Raw genomic sequence first — 23305 nt, 5'->3', positions numbered from 1 at the left:
TTTTAGCTTCCCTGACCTGGCTCCAGGCTGCAGCACTGGTCACAAATGGTAAGTGTCCCCCTGTATAGGTTTCCTGGGACTACTATAACAAACTGGGTGGCTTAAGACGACAGAAATTTAGGGGCACCAGGTGGCTCAGTTGGTTAAGTGGCCGACTCTCAATTTCGGCTCAGGTCATGATCTTAAGGTCCTGGGATACAGTCCGCGTTGATCTCAATGCTCAGTGGGAATTTTGCTTCAGGATTTTTTCCTCCCTCTCTCTCTGGCCCTCCCCCTACCCTCTTTGGAATAAACAAATCTTAAAAAACAAAACAAAACAAAAAGACAACAAAAATTTATTTTCCCACTGTTTGGGAGGTTAGAAGTTCAAAATCAAAGTGTCAGCAGGGTCCTGTTCTTCTGAAGGCTCTAGAGGAGAATCCTTCCTTGCCTCTTCTTAGCTTCTGGTGGCCCCAGCAATTCTTGGCACTCCTTGGCTTATGGCTGCATCAGTCCAATCTCTGCCTGTCTTCACACACTTCTCTGTGTGTATCCTGTGTGTCCTCTCCTCTTGCTCACGCTGATCCTGTGCCTTTATGACCTCCTATGGATTAATTACATCTGCAAGGACCCAATTTCCAAATAGGGTCACATTCTGAGGTCCTGGCTGGACATGTATTCTGATGGGACACCATTTAACCCAGTAGACTTCCTTTGTTCAGAGAATGCATCCTGCCTCTCCCCCATGCTCCAGACTCCAATGCAAGTGAAAGCAAGAAATCCTGCCTCCACCCTATACCATCCCCTTCTCTACTTCAGGGCCCTGATCAGCTAAGCCCTTTGATGGAATCCCTTAAGCAACTACCTCATCAAGAACCAGAAAGATCCCTGCAACCCAGTAGCCCGAATCAACCTGAATAGTCACACAGCTTAATCCTATCCCTGGGTATTCTAGTGGACTCCTGAGGAGCAATGTTGACATCTTAAGGAGGATCGGAGAGCATTCTTCCCATTCTGTGCTTTTTCTCATTGAAGATTCTTATGAATGTGTCCTAATCTCGATCTTCTGCCTGCTTAGATTTGAGAGGTGGAGGGAATGGCTAAGAAAGAGGGAGACAGAAGCAGAGGGTACCTCGAAGGAAGGGTGTCAGATACTCTGCTCCTTGTCCCTCCCCCTCCAAGCACGGACCACCAAGATTGCTGCCATCTCTGATGCTGTGAGTCAGGTCAAGGTCGAAGTCAACAAGGCCTTCCTGGAATCCCGGACCAGGTATGTGAGACACACACACACACACACACACACACACACACACACACACAGAGCATACCTCCCTTCCTAGGCTTCCTGCTAATGACAAGCACATCTAGGCCAGCCTTGACAAGCCAGTGAGCAAAGCAGTTATACAAGCTGTGCTACCGCCACCCCACCTCAGAGTAATAGCCCACAAGTCCTAAAATCTGCAGCCTGTAAATCACCTTGAAGAAGATGCCTGATCTAATCCTATAAGCTCTTTCTTCCACGTAGCCGAATGTTTCCCGGGGTCATGCGTTTCAGAGTCTCAAAAAGCTTGTAGGTAGAATTTCTCCATTCATTCAACTCATATTGACTGACTTAGGTCCAATTCCCTAGAAGTAGAAACTGAGACGTAAATTCACGTGCAGGTGACTTATTAAGAAGTGCTCTCAGGAAAGCTGTAAATGAAGTGAGGGGGCGAGTTGCAGAGGTCGAAGGAGGAAGTTAAGCAAGGATTGGCTAGTAATCACACAAGTAGGGTTCAGGTGTGAGTCCTCAGCAGCTGCATCCAGGGCAGCTAGGGACACAGCACCCCAACCCCATAAAAAGATCCAAGGGTGCTTGGTGACCCCCACAGGGGTAACCAGCAGAGTGAGCCACCGTCCAATCACATGTAGGGGTTGGGATTTCCAAAATAAGCAATGCAGACTGCATCCCTGCCCTCAAGAAGCCCATCCAGCTAAAGCCAGACAAACAAGAATAACCATTGTGTTGAGCAGAAGGCAGCCTTATTCCTTCCTCTTGTTGTCCCTTTGCACTAGAATGGAGGCTTCCTTCCTCCTTGGCCTTTGAATGAACTCTTAAGCAGTCCCAAAACTGTTTATCCTGACTTTTAGATGACAATATGTGCTCTGGTCACTTCTAGTCCCAAGAACAGTGTCCTTTCAGGAATTCAAATGTCAGTGTAAGAAGGCAAAGCCCAGAGTTTCTTGCCTCCCTCAGCTCAAAGCTATGTTAGGCTTCAGTGAGAAAAGGGAGCACAGTCGGCTCATCCCTCTTTTCTGGGCTGCTCCCTTTCCCTCAGCACAGGCTTCTGATTCTTTAGGGGTTAGGCTGGGGAAGGGAGGAGAGATACCAGAGAGCAAGGTCTAAGTCACCTCATAACTTAGTGCTTTGTGGGAGTCAGAAGCTCTTCCCCACCTTGGGCACTTGTCAGCTCTCTCAGAGATTCTGCTGCCAGCTCCCTGACCCAGAGAAGTCTCTGGCCAGTAGCTTACACTGCCAGCCCTTAGCCTAGAAGTATCTGGCTTACTCTCTCACCTCCCCATACCCTCTTGAGCCAGGTCTCTTTTAAGCAGGCTTCAGAAGACTAAAAGCTTTGCCCTGCTGCCAGAGGATATGTGGATTTTGCCCAGGGCTGCCCTGTCTGGCAAATTCTATCAGGTGCATAGTGCCAGACAGCACTTCTTTAGGCTCTTTGGGCAGATATCAACCACTGGCCAGGACTCTAGGACATACAATCAAGCCCTCCTTTTGAGATCCTTGTCACCAGAATTAAAGCACAGAAGAAGCCCCATGGTGGCAGTAGTGAAGTGCCTGGCGTTTCAGGAACCATCTCCAAATGAAAAATCTCTTTCCCTCCTTAACTTCAATCCTTTTCTGGCCCCAAGGTGGGGATACAGTAAAAGCCACAAAATCAGTGTTCATCACCTCCTTTGCAGGTTGCGTACAGGATGACCAGCCCCACTTTAGAATTCATCCCCACTGGTTAGTTCTTGGACTTAGGGGTCTCACAAAGACATAAAGAATCACACATTAACATCTCATTACATGACACAAACAATCCAAAGAGTCATGATTTGTGAACAGGATAGTGAAGAGAATAAACAGAGCAAACAGTTACTCTAGGTCAGGGATCAAGGAAGCCTGGTGGAGGATGAGAAGCAGCTAGCCATGTAGAGAGCCAGGGGGATAGCATCCCAGGGTCTGGGAGGGGCAAAGGCAAAGGTGCAAAGGCAGGAAAGAGCTTAGGGGGCTCGGGAAACAGAAAGAAGGCCAATGCTGGTGGAAGTGGTAGGCGAGGGGCAGCACATACAGGTGAAAGAGAGAGGTGGATCCTGAGGGCCATAGAGTCAGAAAGCAGATTAGTGGTTGATGGGTGTGGGGAGGAGGTGGGAAGCAGGGGAGAAATTGGAAATGACTACTTAATGGGTATGCGGTCTCCTTTGGGGGTGACGAAAATGTTTTGGAACTAGACAGAGTCAGTGAAGGCACATAGGAGCATGTGTGCAGTAAACTGATGGATTCATCCAGGTCCCAGGGTGAGTCGATGAAGTGTTTTAATCAGAGTGGCATGGTTTGCCTCTCCTAAAAAGTTCACTGCAGCAGCTGTGTGGGGCATGGTCAGGAAATGGGGAAAGGAATGGGAATAAGGGCAAGGGCCCAGTCAGGAGGCTGTGGCAGCTGTCTAAATGAGAGGTGATGGTCGCTAGGGTGAGGGTGAAGGTATGGAGATGGATAAAGACCTCTTCCCAAACCCTGACTGCCCCCATGGAGCCGAGCCCTGAGCAAAGTAGGAGGTAAGTCTCCAGGGAATCAGCATTCCGGCAGGAGACCCACACAGAGCTCAGGGCAGAGGAGGACAGAAGGCAGCATGAGAAACCTTGCGTGGGACCTTCCAGATGGAGCCCTACAAGGCCCAACAACTCACTTTGTTTATGGGGTGAAGAACCCTTTGGGTGCTGGCTCATGAGGATGGTGGTGCTGATGCTAACACATCCTGAGTGCCAGATTCTATTCTATGCCAGATGCAGCTCTAGCTGCTTTACATTTCTTCCTCCCCCAAATCCTATGAAGTGCTGACTCCAACTACATGAAATAGCTTGTTGTTGAGGTGAAATGATCAAATAGCCTGGTTCAACCTAAGGTTACTGTCCTTATCCTCATTTTATGGATAGGGAAACTGGGTACAGAGAAGTTGAGTAACTTGTGCAGAGGCACACAACTAGTAAGTGGCAGGAGTCAAAACAGCCAGGGTACGGTCTTGCTTACTAAGCTCAAACTCTAGGCCACTGCTAGCTGATAGAACTTTGTGTGATGCTGAAATTTTCTATATCTGTGCCATCTGATACAGGAACCACTAACTATGGTTACTGAGCACTTAAAATGTGGCTCGTTCCAATAAGGAACTAAATTTAATTTCATTTTAATGAAGTTCCATTTAAATAGCCATGCCTGGTTAGCGGTCATCATATTGGACAGCACAGTGCTCTGGGCCACTGGGCCATACTGTCTCTTGCAACAGCAGCCAAAAGACAGTCTGGTTTCTTTTCTTGGGTTCTTTTTTATTGTGGTTGGGGGAGGCTGATTGGGGGTAGGCCTGCTGATTGGAGCGCAGTCATCACAGTCGTCCTTATGCCTGTCCCGTTTGCCCAGGAAGTCCCTTAGCTGAGACATCGTGCATCTCACTCTTGGAACAGCTAAGAACCTGATCCATAGTGACAGGCCAGGTATTGCAGCCAGTGAATGGTACCCTCAAAATAGAGCTATATTTTGTGAGAATTTGAGCCACTTCCAACATTTCAGAGTCTAGAGCCATAGACATAATCTCACAGAACCCTTCTTCTTCCACCCAAGGAGACTGAGGCACAGGGATGGGGTGGGGGATTCTCATGGGGGGACTTTTCTGATACCAACTTGCAATAAGCACTCTGTGTTGTCACAAACTTCTTAGGAGCAGGGATTTGGGCTTCTCATTTTACACATTGGAAATTAAGAGTAAAAAGGCTGAACATCTTGCCCCAAAAATGGCCAGCAAGAGGCATGATGCTACAGCCCACATCTAAGCAAACTTCATGCTAATTCTAGGGCCAGATGAAATTAAGGATGTTTCCAGTGGAAGAACTACAAGGCCCACTATGCCTGTTATTTCTAGAAGTTCCTTAGTCTGTATCAGTATATCCAGGGCTTGGGTGTTTTTAAGTTTCCCCAGTTGACTCTGACCTGGCCAGCACAGCTACAAGCCTCCGATTTTTTTTTTTTTTAAGACTTTATTTATTTATTCATGAGAGACACACCAAAAGAGGCAGAGACATAGGCAGGGGGAAAAGCAGGCTCCCTGTGGGGAGTGTGATGCAGGACTCAATCCCAAGACCCCTGGATCACGTCCTGAGCCAAAGGCAGACGCTCAACTGCCGAGCCATCCAGGAGCCCCAAGCCTCTGATTCTAATTCAGGAAGTGCTCACCTTCATCTGCCTGCCCTTTCTGAGAACCAGACACATAAAGATGTTTCCTCCTCCCAGAAGAGATTTTCCAGATGCATTAGGGGGAAGAGTGAGAAAAGAGCACAGGGCATGCTTGTCTCCTGTGTGCTGCCCCCCCACCCTCCACACACACACACACACACACCTGCGGCTCCTCCCCAGACACCTGTCACTTCACACCTCTTCCACAGGGTTGGAGCTGGAGGGCTTGGTCCTGACTCTCCCATTGCTCTCCACTGCAGGCTGAAGACTGCCATGAGCTCCGAAGGGCCCACCACTCGACAGCTCTCGGAGTACCTCAAACATGCCAAAGGCCGGGCACGTACAGCCATCCGCAACGGGCAGGTGTGGGAGGATTCCTTAAAGAGGCTAAGGCAGATTGTGGCCTTGACCAATGCCACAGGTACAGAAAACCCACTGACCCTCTGACAGCAGGAAAGGGCCATCTCCCTGCAGGAGAGAGTGGGGGCCACCAAAAACTGCATTCCCTATTAGGAGCACCTCCTGGGATGGGCACTCTCAGCTCTCCCTTCTCAGAATCGCAGACCTGTAGAGCAAGGAGGGCAGAGAGGACAGCTGTGCCAGCATGGGACGTTTTTTTTTTTTTTGCAGAGAAACGAACGTAGGCCCAGCATCGTCACATTGCCAAATCCAAATGAGGAGATATTCATGCTCTTTGTATAATGCCATCTGTAAGGCCTCTGTCCAGAGGAAGTACTAAAGTCAATAAACATAGGCTCCCTGTCCCAAACCACAGTGCCACCACTACCGCCTGTAAAGGAAACATTTAAGCCACCTGTATCAGGGGGATTTACTGGGATTAGGTCACAGGAGATGAGATTTCCATCTTGTTTGGGGTAATGTGGAGCTGAAACAATGAACTAATGGATTGATCATGACCTCCTCCAACCCCTCCACTCCCACCCCCTACCAAATGTCACAGCTCCTGGAGGGTCAGAAAGGAAGGGACCAGAGGAAGAGGTCTAGACCAGAGGAAGAGGCTGCAGGTTCTCCCTGAGAAAACATCAAGTCGGGAAAGATAACTCCCTAGGATTTGGGCAAATTCCTGCGTGGGCAAATTCTCTGTTCCTTCCCAACATCTTCCTTAGATTCCTGTTTGCTTGATACTTTAGATGCCAGTGAAGCTTTAGAAGAAAATCTGTCTTATCAAACTAATTCATACTAACAGGTGCTTAACCTTTCAGGGGGTATTTTCATTCTCATGAATTGAATGACCTGATAAACAAAGAATCATTTACAATTCTGAGGACTTTCACAATTACCATCTGTATGGCCCTGGGCAAGTCTCTCCGGCACTGTGGTCCCAGTTTCTCATCTGTAAAACGGGGATTAAAATTCTTACCTTAATGAGTTGTCAAGGATTGAACAAGACGTCACCTGAGAATTGGCTAAACTAGAACAGAGACATGTAGTCCAAGAAATTGAAGTTCACCTCTGGTTTCCGTTTCCTGCCTCCCGCCAGTGCCCCAGGATGGAGAAAGAACTCAACCCCTTTGGCGTCCCTTCTGTTTCAGACCCCAACCTGGACTTGACTGCACTGTCTTGGGAGGTGGGCTGTGGTGCCCCTGTCGCTGTGGTGGAATGTGACAAGGACAGTCCTTACCGAACCATCACAGGAGATTGTAATAACAGGTGAGTGGGCATGAGGAGGTGCGGCGGGCAGCCACCCGCTCACCCAGCCCTGCGCAACCCGACCGAGGTGGGGGCGGGGGGCTTCCCGGCGGAACTGCCACTGCCTTACCCTCCTGGGCTTGGGGCCCACCCACACCGTTCTGTTGGAACCCTCCCGGAACCCTCCCGGAACTTCCTCCTCCTCCTCCTCCTCCTCCTCCAAGATTTTATTTATTTATTTGAGAGAGGCGCAGAGCCCTGGAGCATGAGTGGGGGAGGAGGAGAGGGAGAGGAGCGGCGCGGGGCGGGGGGAGGAGCACGCGCCCCACTGAGCAGGGAGCCCGATGCGGGACTGATCCCGGACCCCAGGACCACACCTGAACCCCAGGCAGCCGCTGAACCGACTGGCCCAGGCGCGCCAACTTCCGCATCCCCTAAAGGGCCCCGGATCCCGCCCGCAGCGCCGCCGGGCGCCTCACAGTGCGCGCAGTTCAGACACGGCACGTTCCAGAGCGCCCCTGCGCGCCCCCTTCCCGCGGGCGGAGCCTCCGCTCCTCCCCCGGTCCCCCCCGCTCCGCCGGGACCCGCTCGGCCGAGAAGCGTAGCCCGCGGCCGCCCGGCCCAGGCTGAGCGCGGGTCTTGCTCGGTTCCAGGAGGAAGCCCGCGCTGGGCGCCGCCAACAGGGCGCTGGCGCGCTGGCTGCCCGCGGAGTACGAGGACGGGCTCTCCCTGCCCTTCGGGTGGACGCCGGGGGGCACGCGGAACGGCTTCCCCCTCCCGCTGGTGAGCGCGCGCGGCCCGGGGTGGGCGCGAGCCGCGAGCAGAAGGGGGCGGGGAGGGGAAGCCGAAGTAGGTGCGAGGCCCGGGGGTGCGGGAGGGAGATTTGGACATTTCCCCAAAGTGCCACTAGAGGGCAGCAGAGCCCGGAGGCCGGCCACGTGGTGGTCGCGGCCAGACACCCTGGGGTCTCCCGGGCAGATGGCCCCCGTGCCCCATCCTGCCCGCGCTTACCCCGCCCCAGCCCCTGGGGTGCTTCAGCTGTTGTTTGCCCGGAGGTCCTATCTGTTGGCCTCATCTGAGTTGGCAGCCCCTCCCCGGAGCCTCTCTCCAATGCCAGACACCTGGCACACGGTGACACTTGAGAAGGATCCTGGCTTCATTCTCCCTTTCCATGGTGGAAAGGGCACTGGCCTTGCAAGCCATCGAGTCACAGAGACCCGCGTTCAGGCCCATCCCTACCCCTTTTGTAGCTGCACGACTGTTGGGAATTGGCTTGGCCTCTCAAGGACTTGGTGTCCTCACCTACAGAATACGTGTAATGCCACCCACCTCACAAACTTGTCATGAGGATTAAATGTACCTGTTATACCCTGGGTACACAATAAACCGCAGGCGAGTATGACTCCTCAAAGCACTTTTTCCTCCAATCCTTCCTCCCCTTCTCTCTCCGTCTTTAGGCCCGTGAGGTATCCAACAAGATTATAGACTCCCTGAATGACAGGGGTGTTCTGGACCAAAACAGGTCCTTGCTCTTCATGCAGTGGGGTCAAATTGTGGACCATGACCTGGACTTTGCCCCCGACACGGAGCTGGGGAGCAGCGAGTACTCCAAAGCACAGTGTGACAAGTACTGTGTCCAAGGAGACAACTGCTTCCCCATCATGGTAGGCCCCTGCCGTGGTGAGTGACAAACTCCATGCCTCCCCGAAGGAGCAGACATTCCCAGCTGGGCAGCCAAGGTCTCGTGATAGATCTCCAATGCTGATTTGACAGCTTCCTGAACCTCATACATCCATTCATTCACCCATCCATTTATTCCATAAATGGACATTAATTATCTACTTCATGCCAGGCAGTGCACTAAACACTGGGGTTTCAAAGGTGGCAAAGACACCATTCCTTTCCTCAAAGACAAAGAGCCTGTGTAGGAAATGGACAAGTAATCACTAACGGCAAAGTTGGGAAACTCTGGGGAGGATCCTCTATGTGCCTGGCCCAGCAGTATTGGCATCACCTAGGGGCTTATTAGGAATGTAAAACCTCAAGCCTCATCCCTGACATTGGGAAACAAAATCTATGTTATATCAAGATCCCCAGGAGATTAGTTTTATACACAGTGAAATTTGTAAAACACTGCTGTCTGGGAAGTCACCCTGAAGTCTGGGAAGGCTACTCCCAGAAAGAGCTGCAATTTGATGGATGAATCCGAGTGAGAACAGGGGTTTGTGGGGATTTCCAGCAGGAATAGAGAGAACATGCAACGGTGCCCTGTTTTCTTCTTATTTGTGGATTTTACAATTAGTGATTTATTCACTGAAACAAATCAGGGCTATGTGCTGTGGTATAAAGCACATGAGCTGTGGACTGAGATCCATCGAGATCTGAATCCCATAGATCTTCCTTCCAGTTTCTAAGTTCTTAGACAAATTACTTAACCTTTCCAGGCCTCAATTTTCTCACATGTAGAATGGGACTGAATTATCTAACTCACAATTTTTGAGGACCAAAGAGAGATAAGGTATGGATAACACACAGCACATGTTAGATGCAAAATAAGTGAATGGTAGCTGTTGTTAATAATTACTAACAAAGCCTTTCCTATCTCACGTCCTGCTTCCCTGAATAGGGATCTCAGGCCTCCCTCCTCACCAAAAATGTGGAACTTTTGCTATGAAAGACTGAATGATTCCCCTCAACCCTTTTACATAATGGGATGTAATGAATTTCAGGGCATTGTGGTCCAGGATATACAGCATCAGCAGGAGGCATCTGGAGTCAGTGTCTGGTCCCAGGGTCCCAGGAGGGCCCCATCAGCATCTTTGCCAGCTGCATCCAGACCCACCCTAGGGAGAGGTTGCCAGGTTCCAACTGTGCCACCTCCGCCCAGTCACACCCCCTGATCTCTCCGCAGTTCCCTCCCAATGACCCCAAGTTGAGGACTCAAGGCAAGTGCATGCCTTTCTTCCGAGCTGGGTTCGTCTGCCCTACTCCACCTTACCAGTCCCTGGCTCGAGATCAGATTAACGCTCTGACCTCCTTCCTGGATGCCAGCCTTGTGTACGGTCCTGAGCCCAGCCTGGCCAACCGCCTTCGAAACCTCAGCAGCCCCCTGGGCCTCATGGCTGTGAATCAGGAGGTCCAAGACCATGGGCTGGCTTACCTGCCCTTTGACGTCAAGAAGCCAAGCCCCTGTGAGTTCATCAACACCACTGCCCGAGTGCCCTGCTTCCTGGCAGGTGAGTCTAGGCTGGGGCCACAGGAGCAGAGAGAGACCAGAAAAACTTCAGGAGGCTACTAGGCAGCTTCCAGGGAGGCTTTACCACTGCTTAATCTCATTTGTCTTCCGGAAAAAAACGCACACCAAGCCCCCACTGCCTCTGGCACTGGTCCAGGACTGTCAGAGGGCCCAGATGAATACAAAATCTAAGAACATGTGTTCACTATTAAAAAATATATATATATTAAGTCCAGAGATACACAAATAAGAAAATCCACAAAACCCTACCACCCACAGATAATCATTCTTAACGTTTTTAATGGCCATCTTTCCAGGATTTTTTAAAAATCATAGCTATAGTTCTATACTGTTTTACGTAATGGGGGGGGTTATACTATCAGTTATGTTCTATAACTTGATGTCGTCACTTAATATATCACATCGTTAATTATTCTTCTACAATATGATGTTTACTGGCTGCCTGATATTCCATGACATATATTATCATAATTTATTTTATCAACCCTACTTGGAAGCATTTAAATCATTCCTAGTTTTTCTGTGATTTATTGCGGTTTTTTCGGTAATGAACATCCTTCTTGATGAATCTTTCCACTCATTTTTAATGATTTTATTAAGATAACTTGCTAGAGAAGGAAGTTCTAGATTAAGAGGAATGCATATTTTTAAGGCTTTTCATAAACTCAGCACAAAGCCCCTACTCCATACAACCTGTGCACAACCAAAGCCCCCCAATTTTGTTCATACTGGGGGCCTATATCCTTGCCCTTCTGGTCTGCCCTCATGCCTTGGGCTTCTGGAGACCTTTCCTCTTCCAAAAATCTCCTCTGCAGGACAAACCCCTTGCCCAGCCCAGACATGGCAGGAAGCCAGTTCACAGGCTCAGATCTCTTGGGTAGATCTCTTGGATTCTGTGTTCACATATATCTCATATCAATCCAGATACAAAACTGAACCCTTTCCTGTTTTCCACAAAAGTATCCACTAAGGCCGAGCATTTGTGAATTTAATAGACTTTTCCTGAAGATTATAAGACACAAGATGTCTCCTTGTGAAATATCTGCTCTTCTGCCAGTTAACTGACCCTGTTCTTCCCCTCTTTCCTCTCTCGCATGCCCCCCCCCTCTAGATTCTTCTCCCATTATTACACAGAGAAATTCGACCCTACCCAGGCTCCTGTCCTCAAACTTGCATTCCTAAAACTTTCAAAGTTGCTCCGCACAAAAAGGCCCTCTTTCTTTTTACTGCCCCACTTTAGAGGGTAGTTGGAATTGTAATTAGCAAAATTTTACTTTTTAAGGTCTTCTGTAGTTTTTAGTGCAATCTTGTGTGGTCAGCCTTATTATCCCCATTCTCACAGATACAGAGACTGAGGCTTAGAAGTGCCAAGTAACTTGTCCAAAGTGACACAGCTGAAAATATAGTGTGTGTGGAGCTGAGATTAAAACCTATGAATCCCAACCCCGATCCCTTTCCACTTGACTCACCTTAGGTAAACTGGAAGGAGGCCTTAGGGGAGGGCCCCTCGGGGACACTGTCATCTATTTTTTTGTGCAGCTTACTGGGTTCTGAGGCTGCTCCTGGGGAACCAACTTTCCTGCCTTCTGGGCTTTCAGGAGATTCCCGAGCCTCGGAGCAGATCTTGCTGGCCTCTTCCCACACTCTCTTTCTCCGGGAGCACAACCGGCTGGCAATAGAACTAAAGAGACTCAATCCTCAGTGGGATGGAGAGAAGCTCTACCAGGAAGCCCGGAAGATCCTGGGGGCCTTTGTGCAGGTATGGAAGCCCAGGAGCACTGCCTCCCATGCCCACCTGGCTGCCGCCCCTGGCTCCGCCTGTCATCACACCTCTAGCTATCTTCTCTATTCTCCATACCTCCACTTCCCCTTCTCCTCCTCCACTGTCTCATGCTTTTCTCTGCCCCAAAATGAATCCCTGGATTCAGAGTGTTGGAGAATTATTTGTATATTGATCAGTCTCCATCACTCCTGGGAATGTTGCATAGCAGCTAGGTGAGTTATTTTGGTTGGATTAGCTTCTTTATAAATTCTCTACACCTAAGCCCCGTGTCACAGGCATAGTCCATTGCTATAGTAGATTGCCTGATTAACTAACTAAAATTAACCATGCACATATTCTTTAAGCATTTTATTTTGAAATAAGTACAGATTCTTAGGAAGTTGTAAGCAAACAAACAGTACATGCACCCAGCCTCCCCCAGTGCTAATGTTTTGCATGACTTTGGTACAACATCAAAAGCAGGACATTAACAATGACACAGACCATAGGTCTTATTTGCATTTCACCAGTTAGAAATGCAATCGCGAACGTGCGTGTGTATGTGTATGTGTGTATGGGGGTGAGTGTGTGTGTGTATGTGTGTGTGTCATCACTTGGGTAGTTTCATGTAACCACCACCACCACAATAAAGATACTTCACTCTACATCACCACAAGACTCTCTCCTTCTACCTTCTTATAGCCACATCCACATTTCCCCTTCCAGGTCCCTATCCCTTGGCAATCACTGATCTACTCTACATCTGCACAGTTATGTTATTTCGTGAATGTTAGGTAGATGAAACCATGCAATATGTATCTTTTTGAGATTGGCTCCTTACATTTGGCATAATTGCCCAAGGTCCATCCAGGACCAACTTGGGCAACCTTTGCAGGTGTAAAGTCCCTTCCTTTTTGTTGCTGAGTAGTATTCTGTAGTTTATTTAACCATCACCCATTAAAGGAAATTTGAATTGTTTCCAGTTTGGGGCCATTAGGAATGAAGCTGCTGTAGACATTTGTGTATTCATTTCTACATGAAAATAAACTGTTCTTTCTCTGGGATATGTGCCCACAAATGCAATTGCTGGGTCATATCGAGAGTCCATTTTTAGTTTTAAAAGGAACTGCCAATCTATTTTCCTGAGTATCTGTACCATTTTATGTCCTCACCAGCAGTGTATGAGTGACCCAGTTGTCTCTGCAACCTGGCCATTGTTTGTTGTCATCATTGTGTTTGTTTGTTTTAAATATTTTGTTTATATATTCATGAGAGACACAGAGAGAAAGAGGCAGAGACCCAGGCAGAGGGAGAACCAGGCTCCCTGTGGGGAGCCAGATGTGGGACTTGATGCCAGGACCTTGGGATCACGACCTGAGCCACCCTGACATCCCGTCATCATTGGTTTTTCTTTTACTCTTTCTGATGGGTATGTAGTAACAACATTCATTGTGGGTTTTAAAAAATATTTCTTTATTTGAGAGAGAGGAGAGAGAGAGAGGGAGAGAGTGAGTAAGAGTAGGGGCAAAGGGGTAAAGGGAGAAGCAGGCTCCCCACTGAGCAGGGAGCCTGACATGGGCTCAATCCCAGGACCCTGAGATCATGAGCTGAGCAGAAGGCAGACACTTAACCGACTGAGCCACCAGGCACCCCTTCATTGTGGTATTAATTTGCATTTCTCTAATGGCTAATCATGTCGAACATATTTTCCTGTGCTTATTTGTCATCTGTATATCCTCTTCAGTAAAATATCTGTTCATATGTTTTCAGTATTTTCATGTTTTTCAAATGTATTATCTTTTAATGTTAAGTTTTGAGGGTTCTTTATATACTCTAGATACAAGTTACAAGTCCTCTGTCACATATGTGACTTGTAAATATCTGTCCCCAATCTCTCATCCTCTTAACAGAATCTGTTGTAGGATAAGAGTTTTTAATGGTGATGAGGTCTAATTAATACCTTTTTTTCTTTTTTGGTGTTCATTTATAGATAATGCATCAGTTCTCTCTGGCAGTACTTAAGACTTCTGTGTTTAGTTTTCAGAAATTTAATTATAATGCATCTTGGAGTAGACTTCTTTGGATTTATTGTGTTTGGTATTCTTTCATGGGTTGTGCTTTCGGTGTCAAGTCTCAGAACTCTTTCTCTAGTCCTAGATCTTTTCTCTAGTTTTTCCTAGAGGCTTCATAGTTTTAGGTTTTCCAATTAAGTCCATGATCCATTGGGGATTAATTTTTGTATAAGGTGTAAGGTTTAAGGTGAGGCTCCTTTTCTTTGGCCTATGGATATCCAACTGCTCCAGCACCATTTTTTGAAAAGGCTATCCCTCCTCTATTGAATTGCTTTTGCTCCCTTATCATAAAGTGTTTAGGCATTTTTATATGAATTTATTTCTGAATTATCTATTCTGTTCTATTAATCTATATGACTATTCCTATACTAGCCCCAGTATTTACTATGGCTATACACTAAGACTTATCCTGGGACCCATGGTTCTTCCCACTTTATCCTTTTTCCAAATTGTTTTGACTATTCCAGGTCTTTTCCTTTTCCTATATATTTTAAAAATAAGCTCATTTACATCTACCAAAAAAAAAACTTTGCTGAAATTTTGATAGGAATTGCATTAAAATTTAGGGAGACCTGACATCTTTACAATGTTGAGTGTTCCAATTTATAAATGCAGTATGTCTAGGTGTTCAGGTTTTCTTTGCTGTATTTCATCAGCTTTTGGTAATTTTTATCATACAGACCTTGTACATCTTTTGTTAGGTTTACACCTGAGTATTTCATTTTCCTTGGAGGAGTGATAAATGGTATTACATTTTTTACTTAGTTTCTACTTGTTCATCAGTGCATAAAAATGTAATTGATTTTTGTATGCTGATCCTGTATCCTGGCCTTGCTGAACTCACTCAGTTCTAAGAGTTCTTCTGTGGATTCCTTAGAGTTTTCTACACAGACAATCATGTCATCCATAAATAAAGACAACTGTATTTCTCCTTTTGTAATCTACATGTTTTAAAAATTCCTTTCTCTTGCCCTGTTTCAGTGGCTATAATTCCCAGTATAGTGTTGAATAAGAGTGGTGAGAACAGACATCCTCATCTTTCTAATCTTAGAGGGAAGACATTCAATCTTTCACCATTAAGTGTAATGTTCATTGTAAATCTTCTGTGGATGTGTGGATGCTCTTTATGAGGTTGAGGAAATTCCGCTCTGTTCCTAGTGTATGGAGAGTTTTCATCATGAATAGATGTTGAATTCTGTCAAATGGTCTGTCTTCATTAATATGACTTTTCTTCTTTAGCCTATTCTGCTTGCTTTGGGTTTACTTTGCTCTTCCTTCTGGTTTCTTTCAGCACTTGGAAAATGCTGTGCTTCTTCCTTCTGGTGTCCATGGTTTCAGATGAGAAGCTCCCCATTATTCACATTGTGTTCACTTATAGATAATGTGTCATTTCTTTTTGGCAGTATTTAAGACTCTTGTGTTTAGTTTTGAGAAATGAAATTATAATGCATTTTGGAGTAGATTTCTTTGGGTTTATTATATTTGGTATTCATTCATCCTCTTGAATCTCTAAGTATATGTCTTTCACCAATTTGGGGATGTTTCCAGGCATTATTTCTTTAAATACTTTTTCAGCCCTACTCCTTTCTCCTCTATTTCTGGGATTCCATTAATAGGAATTTTAGACTTTTTGTTATTGTCCCACAGACCCCCGAGGCTCTGGTTTGTTTGAAGTGTTTGTTTTGTTTATTTTCTCTCGTTGCTTTGGTTAAGTAAATTTTATTGATCCATCTTCAATTCTACCCTGTTATCTCCATGCTACTGCTGGGTCTTCCTAATAAGTTTTTAATTTTAGTTTGTATTTTTCAGTTCTATAATTTCAGCATTTCTTTTTTATAAATTCTACTTTTTTGCTGACATGGTCTGTTTTTTGTTTCAAGGTGACATATTTATTGAAGAATTTTTATGAAACTGCATTAAAATCTTTATCAGATAACCTCAGTGCCTGATTCATGTAGGTATTGGCATTAGTTAATTATCTTTTCTCATTCAAACTGTGGCTTTCCTGGTTCTTGGTGTTGAGTGATTTTCAATTACATCCTAGACATTTTAGTAATTACCTTTGTGGGCTTTAGTTCCAATGACAGTTTAGTTTCCTGAGTCCTTGCTATTCTATTCTGGTCTGCTTCATTCTTTCTGGTACCTCTAGGGTTCCCATTCAGTGCTTACTAATGTTGTCTACAAGGCAGGAAGGCATTTTCCTGGATGCCTTCTGTTGTTGGGCAAACTTCTAGGGGAGCTGAGGCCATTGCACTTGGTCTCTATATGCTGTTGATTGAAGAACAGAGAGACATGGAGTTTCACTGCTACCACCGTTGTAGTCATGTTGGACCACCTGCCAGCTTGAGGTGTGGATCGAGGGCTGGAATGGCCAAGGGCTTGGGTTGTGGAGTCATCTGGGGGGCTCTCCACGGAGGCTCTGCTGGGCTCCCCCTGTCCCAGTCCTTTGGGGAGAAAGAATAGGCTTTCTTTGGCTCTTTTTGTCTGTTCCTACTGAAGGTTCCAGGTTGCCAGCCTCTCCTGTACCCAGTCTGGGACAAATAGAAGCTCAACGTTTTGGTAGCACAATCATTCCTCATGCCCTGAGGTCACCAGTAAATCCACCTTCTTTCTAGCTTTGGAAGTCTATATATGTTGTCTATCGAATAATTTCCTGGGGGGCAGGTATTTATATTTAGCATAGAAGATTAGGGAAAAATGAGTCTCCTCCATCTTGTTCTGGAACCAGAAGCCCCATGGACATAGTTTTAATCATCAAAGAGATAGATCTCCATCTATTTCTTCTCCAAATCTCCATAATTCAATAATTATTTTTAATTGAACCTAGAAATCATGCTGCTGGAGATGTTTGTAGGAAATCATCCAAAGAATGAAAAGTATGAAAAGTAAAGATAATATAAATTAAGGTTTATATTAGTTTGCTTGGGCTGCCGCAATAAAATATCATATACTGGGTGGCTTAAACAACAGAAATTTATTTTCTCCTGGAGGCTAGAAGTCCAAGACCAGGGTGTCAGCAGTTTTGGTTTCTCCTGAGGCCTCTCCCCTTGGTTTGCAGATGGCTGCTGCCTTTCCTCTGTGTCCTCACATGGTCTTTCCTTTGTGTGTGCAGCTCCCTGGTGTCTCTCTCTCGTCTTATAAGGACACCAGGCCTATTGGATGAGGGCCCCAGCCTTATGACCTCATTCAACCTCAAATACCTCTTTATAGGTCCTATGTCCAAATACAATCACAATGGGGGTTAGGACTTCAACATATGACTTTAGAAGGGGACACACTTCCATCCATAACAAGGCTTATTGGACTATAAGGAAAAAAATGCCCATTCAGGCTAGTTCAGATGTTTAGTGTTGGTTCAATCCTATACATATGTCAAATAGATACAGGTTTCTCCTGGAACCGCAGAGCAGGCAGTATAGTTGGGTCTAAGCAAGGAGTAGAGCCAGAGACTGGAAACCATCTAGAATTAGGGCAGCTCTGTCTCTCTTTCTCCATGCCTTTCTCCACTCTCTGTTGTTCTTCTCCCTCTCTCTCTCTCTCTCTCTCTTTCTCTCTCCTTCTTTCTGTTTCTCTGTCTCTGTCTTCAGACAGATTTTCTCTGCTTTTCTACAAATGGTAGCAAACGATCACCCATATGGCCCCACCTGTCCCTTCAGACCAAGCACCATCAGACACAGTCTAGAATAGCTGCATCCAAAATCTGAATTCCTGACCATGAGATCTGACTAACCAGCTTGGTCTGGTGCTGCAGCTGGGCCAGTCCACTATGGCCAGAGGCAAGTTTCTGTCTCTTTCCTCTGAGGAAACTCAGAGGAAATCTCCACAGTCTATGCTGCTGAACAAATTGGAAGCAACCTAAAAGTAAAACAGTAAGAGAAGGATCCATGAATGCAATCAAATATTATGCACGTTTAACTACATAATAATTGTGAGCTAGGTAGAGACATGAGAAACTTTAAGTGAAAAAGCAGAATACAAAAGTATATATTCTCTAGGATTACAAGTGTATAAAGATATGTATTGTATAGACAAAGATTAGAAAGAATAAAAAATTAATATAATTACTGCGTTACGTGGTGCCATTATTTTTTTCAAAATTTTTTCTATGTGTGTTAGTTCATCTCTTTGAGTAAAACAGACTCCCAAACTGCTCTCTCCATGGTGCACCATTTGTTTCAAAATTGGAGATTAGGTGAATTTACCCTGTGAATCATTCCTGTAGTTCGTCATTCCTTTTGCCCTGGACCTCAAGGAGAAGTTGAATGATGTGACATCATTATGTTAAAGTGACATACAAGGACTGTCACTTTAGCTTCAAGGTCATAGACCTAGAGCAGAGATGACAATCTAGTGCCAATTCAAATGACTGATCAGTAAAGCCTGTGTTGAGATGAATGATGACCAACCAGCAGAAAGAATGTCATGATCAATTAGCCAATGTCTGCCATGGTCACAGGAAGGGAAATGGGCACATATGCTATCCATTTGCCCTTCTAGATTTTTGGCTACTCATACCTCTTGACTGAAGCTTCCTCCAACCTCACTCTGCAGAGATTTAAGTGTTTCTTACACCTTTTGCTCATGACATGTTTCTGCCCTCAGATTACCACCTTTAGGGACTACCTACCCATGGTGCTCGGTGATGAGATGCAGAAGTGGATCCCTCCTTACCAAGGCTATAACAAATCTGCTGACCCCCGAATTTCCAATGTCTTCACCTTTGCCTTCCGCTTTGGCCACTTGGAGGTCCCCTCCACTCTGTCCCGCCTGGATGAGAACTATCAACCATGGGGTCCAGAATCAGAGCTCCCCCTGCACACCCTCTTCTTTAACACCTGGAGGATAGTCAAAGACGGTACGTCTTTTTAGGGAAGCACGGTCACCTAGCGTCTCACTCTGCGGCCTGCTTCTAGGGAAGCCTGCCATAGAAATCAGACCCCAGGATCTTCCCGTGTGACCTGGGGCAAGTGAATTCACCTCACTGAGCCTTAGTTTCCTCATTTGTAAAACAGGGACAACAATGATATCTATCACACTAGGGCGGACAGAAGATTAAGTGGTGTATATGTGGAAAGCACCCTACAATGGTTTCTAACTCACAGGAGGTGGTCAATAAATTTTAGTTATTATTCTTTCTCTTCTCTTCTGACCTCCAAGGTACCTGGGCTTTCCCCGCCACAGGCTTCTCTGACCCTTGCAGAAAGAATTCATGGGTTTGGTAAATAAATTGGGGTTTTTTTTTGCAATTGCCTCCTCTAAGTCCTTCCACCTCCATCAAGTGCCAGAGGTTGGGCCGGGCCCCTCTTTTTCCTGGGCCAGGCTGTGTTGAAACTGGCTTTACTTAAGGCCTGATAAGTCACAGCCATTCTCTGTAGACTTCTGCTACCTCTTCCCATGCTTCAGAGTTCCTCGGGGGGAACATATGGAAAGAGAAGGAGCCGACTCTCTGAGCTAGAGCTCAAAAAAACTCCTGAAGCTTACTTCTATTCCTGCCAAGGTCCCAGGAATGCCCCTTTCTTCCCGTCCCCACTCTGCAGCAGTCTAGACTGCCCTCGACCCCAGCGCTCCCTGCAGGCTGCCCCTGGCTCTTCTCTCTTGGCTCCCAGCTTGAGAGGAATCCTCTAGTGGGGGAAGGAGCCAGCAGTGGAAGATGGCATCCCCCTACCCACCTCCCCAGGATGGTCTCTGGGTCTCCCTTGCAGGTGGAATTGACCCTCTGATCAGGGGCCTGCTAGCCAAGAATTCCAAGCTGATTAGTCAGAATAAAATGATGACAAGAGAGCTGCGCAACAAACTTTTCCAGCCGACTCACAAGATTCACGGCTTTGACCTGGCCGCCATCAACATCCAGCGCTGCCGGGACCACGGGATGCCTGGTGAGAGGGCCTGCAGGCCTGCCTGGCTCACGGAACTTTTAGTTACTTTCTGGAGTTCCTGGGGGCTCTCTTCGATAACCCTGGGGATCTGACCAATTCTAAAACAGAAAACAGAGATGCCAGTTTTCAAAAATTCATTCTGTTGGTCTGTGAAATGAAATTCTTCCATTCTAATGCAGGGATAAGAGTAGTACATATCTAGAACCATCTTGGAACTCCTCAAAGGAATGGGGGGCCAACAACTGACTTGTAAAACCAGTTTAAAAGCCCAGATAAACATTAAGAAAGGAGAAGAGAGAGAGAAACCAATGACTATTGGACCTTCCTTTTATACCCACGAAAGGCAATTTAATGTAACAATTAAGAGCCATACTGCCTGGGTTCAAATCCCAGCTGTGCCATTTCTAATTATGTAACCTTAGGCAAGTTACTTAACATCTCTATTCTTCAGTTTACATATTTGTACAATGCTCAGAATAGTGCCTGGACCCATAGAAAACACCATAGAGCCTGCTAGCCCTCTCAAGCCTTAAGTCCCACAAGTATAAAACAATGGAGCCCTGCCTACCCTGTCCCAGGGTATGAGTCCAGACTTTCTTTTTTTTTGAGATTTTATTTATTTATTTATTCATGAGAGACACGGAGAGAGGAGAGACATAGGCAGAAGGAGAAGCAGGCTTCCGGAGGGGAGCCCCATGCAGGACTCGATCCCAGGACCCTGGGATCACGCCCTGAGGCAAAGGCAGATGCTCAATCACTGAGCCATCCAGGTGCCCCGAGTCCAGACTTTCTGGGGCTGATGGAGCTGGAGCAGTATGTCCACAAGGGGGGGTTGTGGATGAGAAGCCCCCGAAATGAGGCAGCTTCCACCTCTCTGCCCTAGGGTACAACTCCTGGAGAGGCTTCTGTGACCTCCCACAGCCCCAGACCCTGAAGGAGCTGGATGCTGTACTGAAGAACAGGAGGCTGGCTAAGAAGTTACTGGATCTCTATGGGACCCCTGACAACATTGACATCTGGGTTGGGGGTGTTGCTGAGCCCCAGGTAGAGAGGGGCCGGGTGGGATCTCTCCTGGCCTGCCTCCTGGGAAAGCAGTTCCAGCAGATTCGTGATGGAGACAGGCAAGTGAGACGTCATGAGGAGGGCCAGGGAGAGCTGACCCTTCTCCATGGGTGTCCCAAAGTCTCATGTGAGAACCAGTCCAGACCTCAGAGTGTTCCCAGTGACCTCCTTCCTTCCCCTGTGGCACAGTAAGGGGATTGGGGTGGTCCAGCTGGGCTGTGTGGACAGACCCTGCTTCTGTCTCTGCAGATTCTGGTGGGAGAACCCTGGGGTCTTCACGGAGAAGCAGCGGGACGCTCTACGGAAAATATCCTTCTCGCGCCTTGTCTGTGACAACACTCACATCACCAAGGTCCCACGGGACCCATTCCAGGCCAACAACTACCCCGAAGGCTTTGTGGATTGCTCAGCCATTGACAAGCTGGACCTTTCACCCTGGGCCTCGGTGGAGGATTAGGGGCCCAGGTTTCCCAACCTCCCACACTGTGCAGTAGTGCTCCCTTTGGTCCTTGATGTCATTTCAAGCAAGAGCAAGTTCAGTGACTCAGTGCCTTAGAGCTCCACTCCCCACACCGGCCCTTCTTTTCAGCTGAGTTTCTTTATACTCTCCAGATGCGTACCTCACTTGAGCCCAAGGCCAGCGCCTCAGCCTTTCCAGCTCTTCCACCCAAATCCTGCTGCTCCCATACCATCCCCTCTGTCTGCAGATGTCACCCATCCTCTCCCTGCAACAAGTCTTGGCTGAAGCCATCATGATCTTTGCACTCTTATCTTTCCTCCTCTTCTTTCAAACTAGATTGTAAGCTCCCAGAGCCAGGAACTTCAGTCTGCTTCGGAGTATCCTTGCCACCCAGCATGACACACACAGCAGGTGCTCAATAAACATCTAATGATTGACTCAGAATGGTGGCCATGACACCATTCCTTTCCAGAAGGCAAACCTTGGGACCACTGCCAACTAATCACTAGATGTTTATATAGACATGTCTTACCACTAAAATGTTGTGCACATGGGTCTGTGGGTTGAGAAGGCATGGTTTGGTGAGATTTTGGAGTTCTCAAAGAAAAGGAGGAGGCAAAGAGCTCCTAGGGAAAGAAGTGATGGCCATAGAGAGGCAAAGGAGAGGGTGTGGGGTGCTATAAGGGATCAAACAGGGAGGACTTCTGAGCCTGGATTCCCCTACAGCTAAAGTTGATCTCCCTTCCAGAAACCTTTCTGGGAAATACTCTCTTCTTCTAGGGCAGACCTTGGGGTCTGAGACTTCTGAAGGGCCATCTCCAGAATATTCCTTGTACTGCTGCCCAATACATATTCAAGTGTTCTTTTAAAATGACCCTCAGGGTAAGATCAGCCCAGCCAGCACCTCCAGGTACCCTGACCAGTGGAGTGAGGGTGGGAGGGAGGCAGTCAGCCATCCTGTGGGAATAGGCCAGGAGTCCAAAGACCTGGGCTGTAGTCCTGGCTCTGGCACCTACTTCTTCAAGGCCTCAGAGGAGTCCCTTCACCTCCCTGCTCATCATCAGTGAAATGGAGAGGAGTATTTATCCTGTTATAGGAGGTCTTCATGTGGCCCTGGGGCTCCTATGTGCACATTAGCCTCCACATCCTGCACACTTTCAGGCTCCCAGAGATGAGGGGGGTGGGGGAAGCAAAATAGGCAGTCTCAGATACAGGAGTCAGGCTTCAGGCAAGATTATTTGGGAAATAGCCTCCTTCCATTCCCTCAGCTCTGGCCCTGTCCTCCTGGGCCCAGCCATCTGTTGTCCCTGCTCTCGGGAACTGGCTACTTGAAGCCAAGACTGAGAAGAAGTCTACTGTCTTGAGGGCCTCCAAACCACCTGCCAGGCTGCAAGGATGCAGGGAGAGATGCCCTGTCATCTGGGAAGGGCCCACCTTCCCATCACACCTCTGTTCTGTCTCTCCTGCAGGGCAGCATTTTGTCCCATCTCCCAGCACCCGACACAGCCCTGACACAGGGTGAGCAGGTCGCAAACCTCTGCCAGAGCAATGAATGAACATAAGGGCTTGGTGACCACAATTTCTGTTCCACCAGGAGTGGTATGGGTGGAAGGTGAGTCAGGATGGTCTGCTTGGTTTGAGCTGGCCTGGAGGCTTCTAAGAACTAACTATCTTCCACGTGTGGCTCAGCAAAGGATGACTCCTGGACA

At 47.3% G+C, this 23305-nt stretch overlaps 1 protein-coding gene across 1 annotated transcript in view; it reads left to right on the top strand.

Moving 5' to 3' along the window:
- LPO (lactoperoxidase) overlaps positions 1-22040 on the top strand; it is a 46782-nt gene extending 24742 nt beyond the window's left edge. The window contains exons 2-12 of the mRNA XM_041726806.1: positions 1162-1249; positions 5719-5879; positions 7012-7129; positions 7762-7891; positions 8566-8772; positions 10020-10344; positions 11963-12123; positions 18801-19053; positions 19901-20074; positions 20958-21195; positions 21386-22040. Of these exons, the coding sequence (XP_041582740.1) occupies positions 1162-1249; positions 5719-5879; positions 7012-7129; positions 7762-7891; positions 8566-8772; positions 10020-10344; positions 11963-12123; positions 18801-19053; positions 19901-20074; positions 20958-21195; positions 21386-21593 (2063 nt within the window). The 3' untranslated portion in view covers positions 21594-22040. The remainder of the gene's footprint in view (positions 1-1161; positions 1250-5718; positions 5880-7011; positions 7130-7761; positions 7892-8565; positions 8773-10019; positions 10345-11962; positions 12124-18800; positions 19054-19900; positions 20075-20957; positions 21196-21385) is intronic.
- Positions 22041-23305: the final 1265 nt, after the last annotated feature.

This window comes from Vulpes lagopus, chromosome 12, assembly GCF_018345385.1.
Source record: "Vulpes lagopus strain Blue_001 chromosome 12, ASM1834538v1, whole genome shotgun sequence".
NCBI lineage: Eukaryota > Metazoa > Chordata > Mammalia > Carnivora > Canidae > Vulpes > Vulpes lagopus.
Note: the sequence above shows the minus strand (reverse complement) of the source record. Positions and strands in the feature narration are given on the sequence as shown.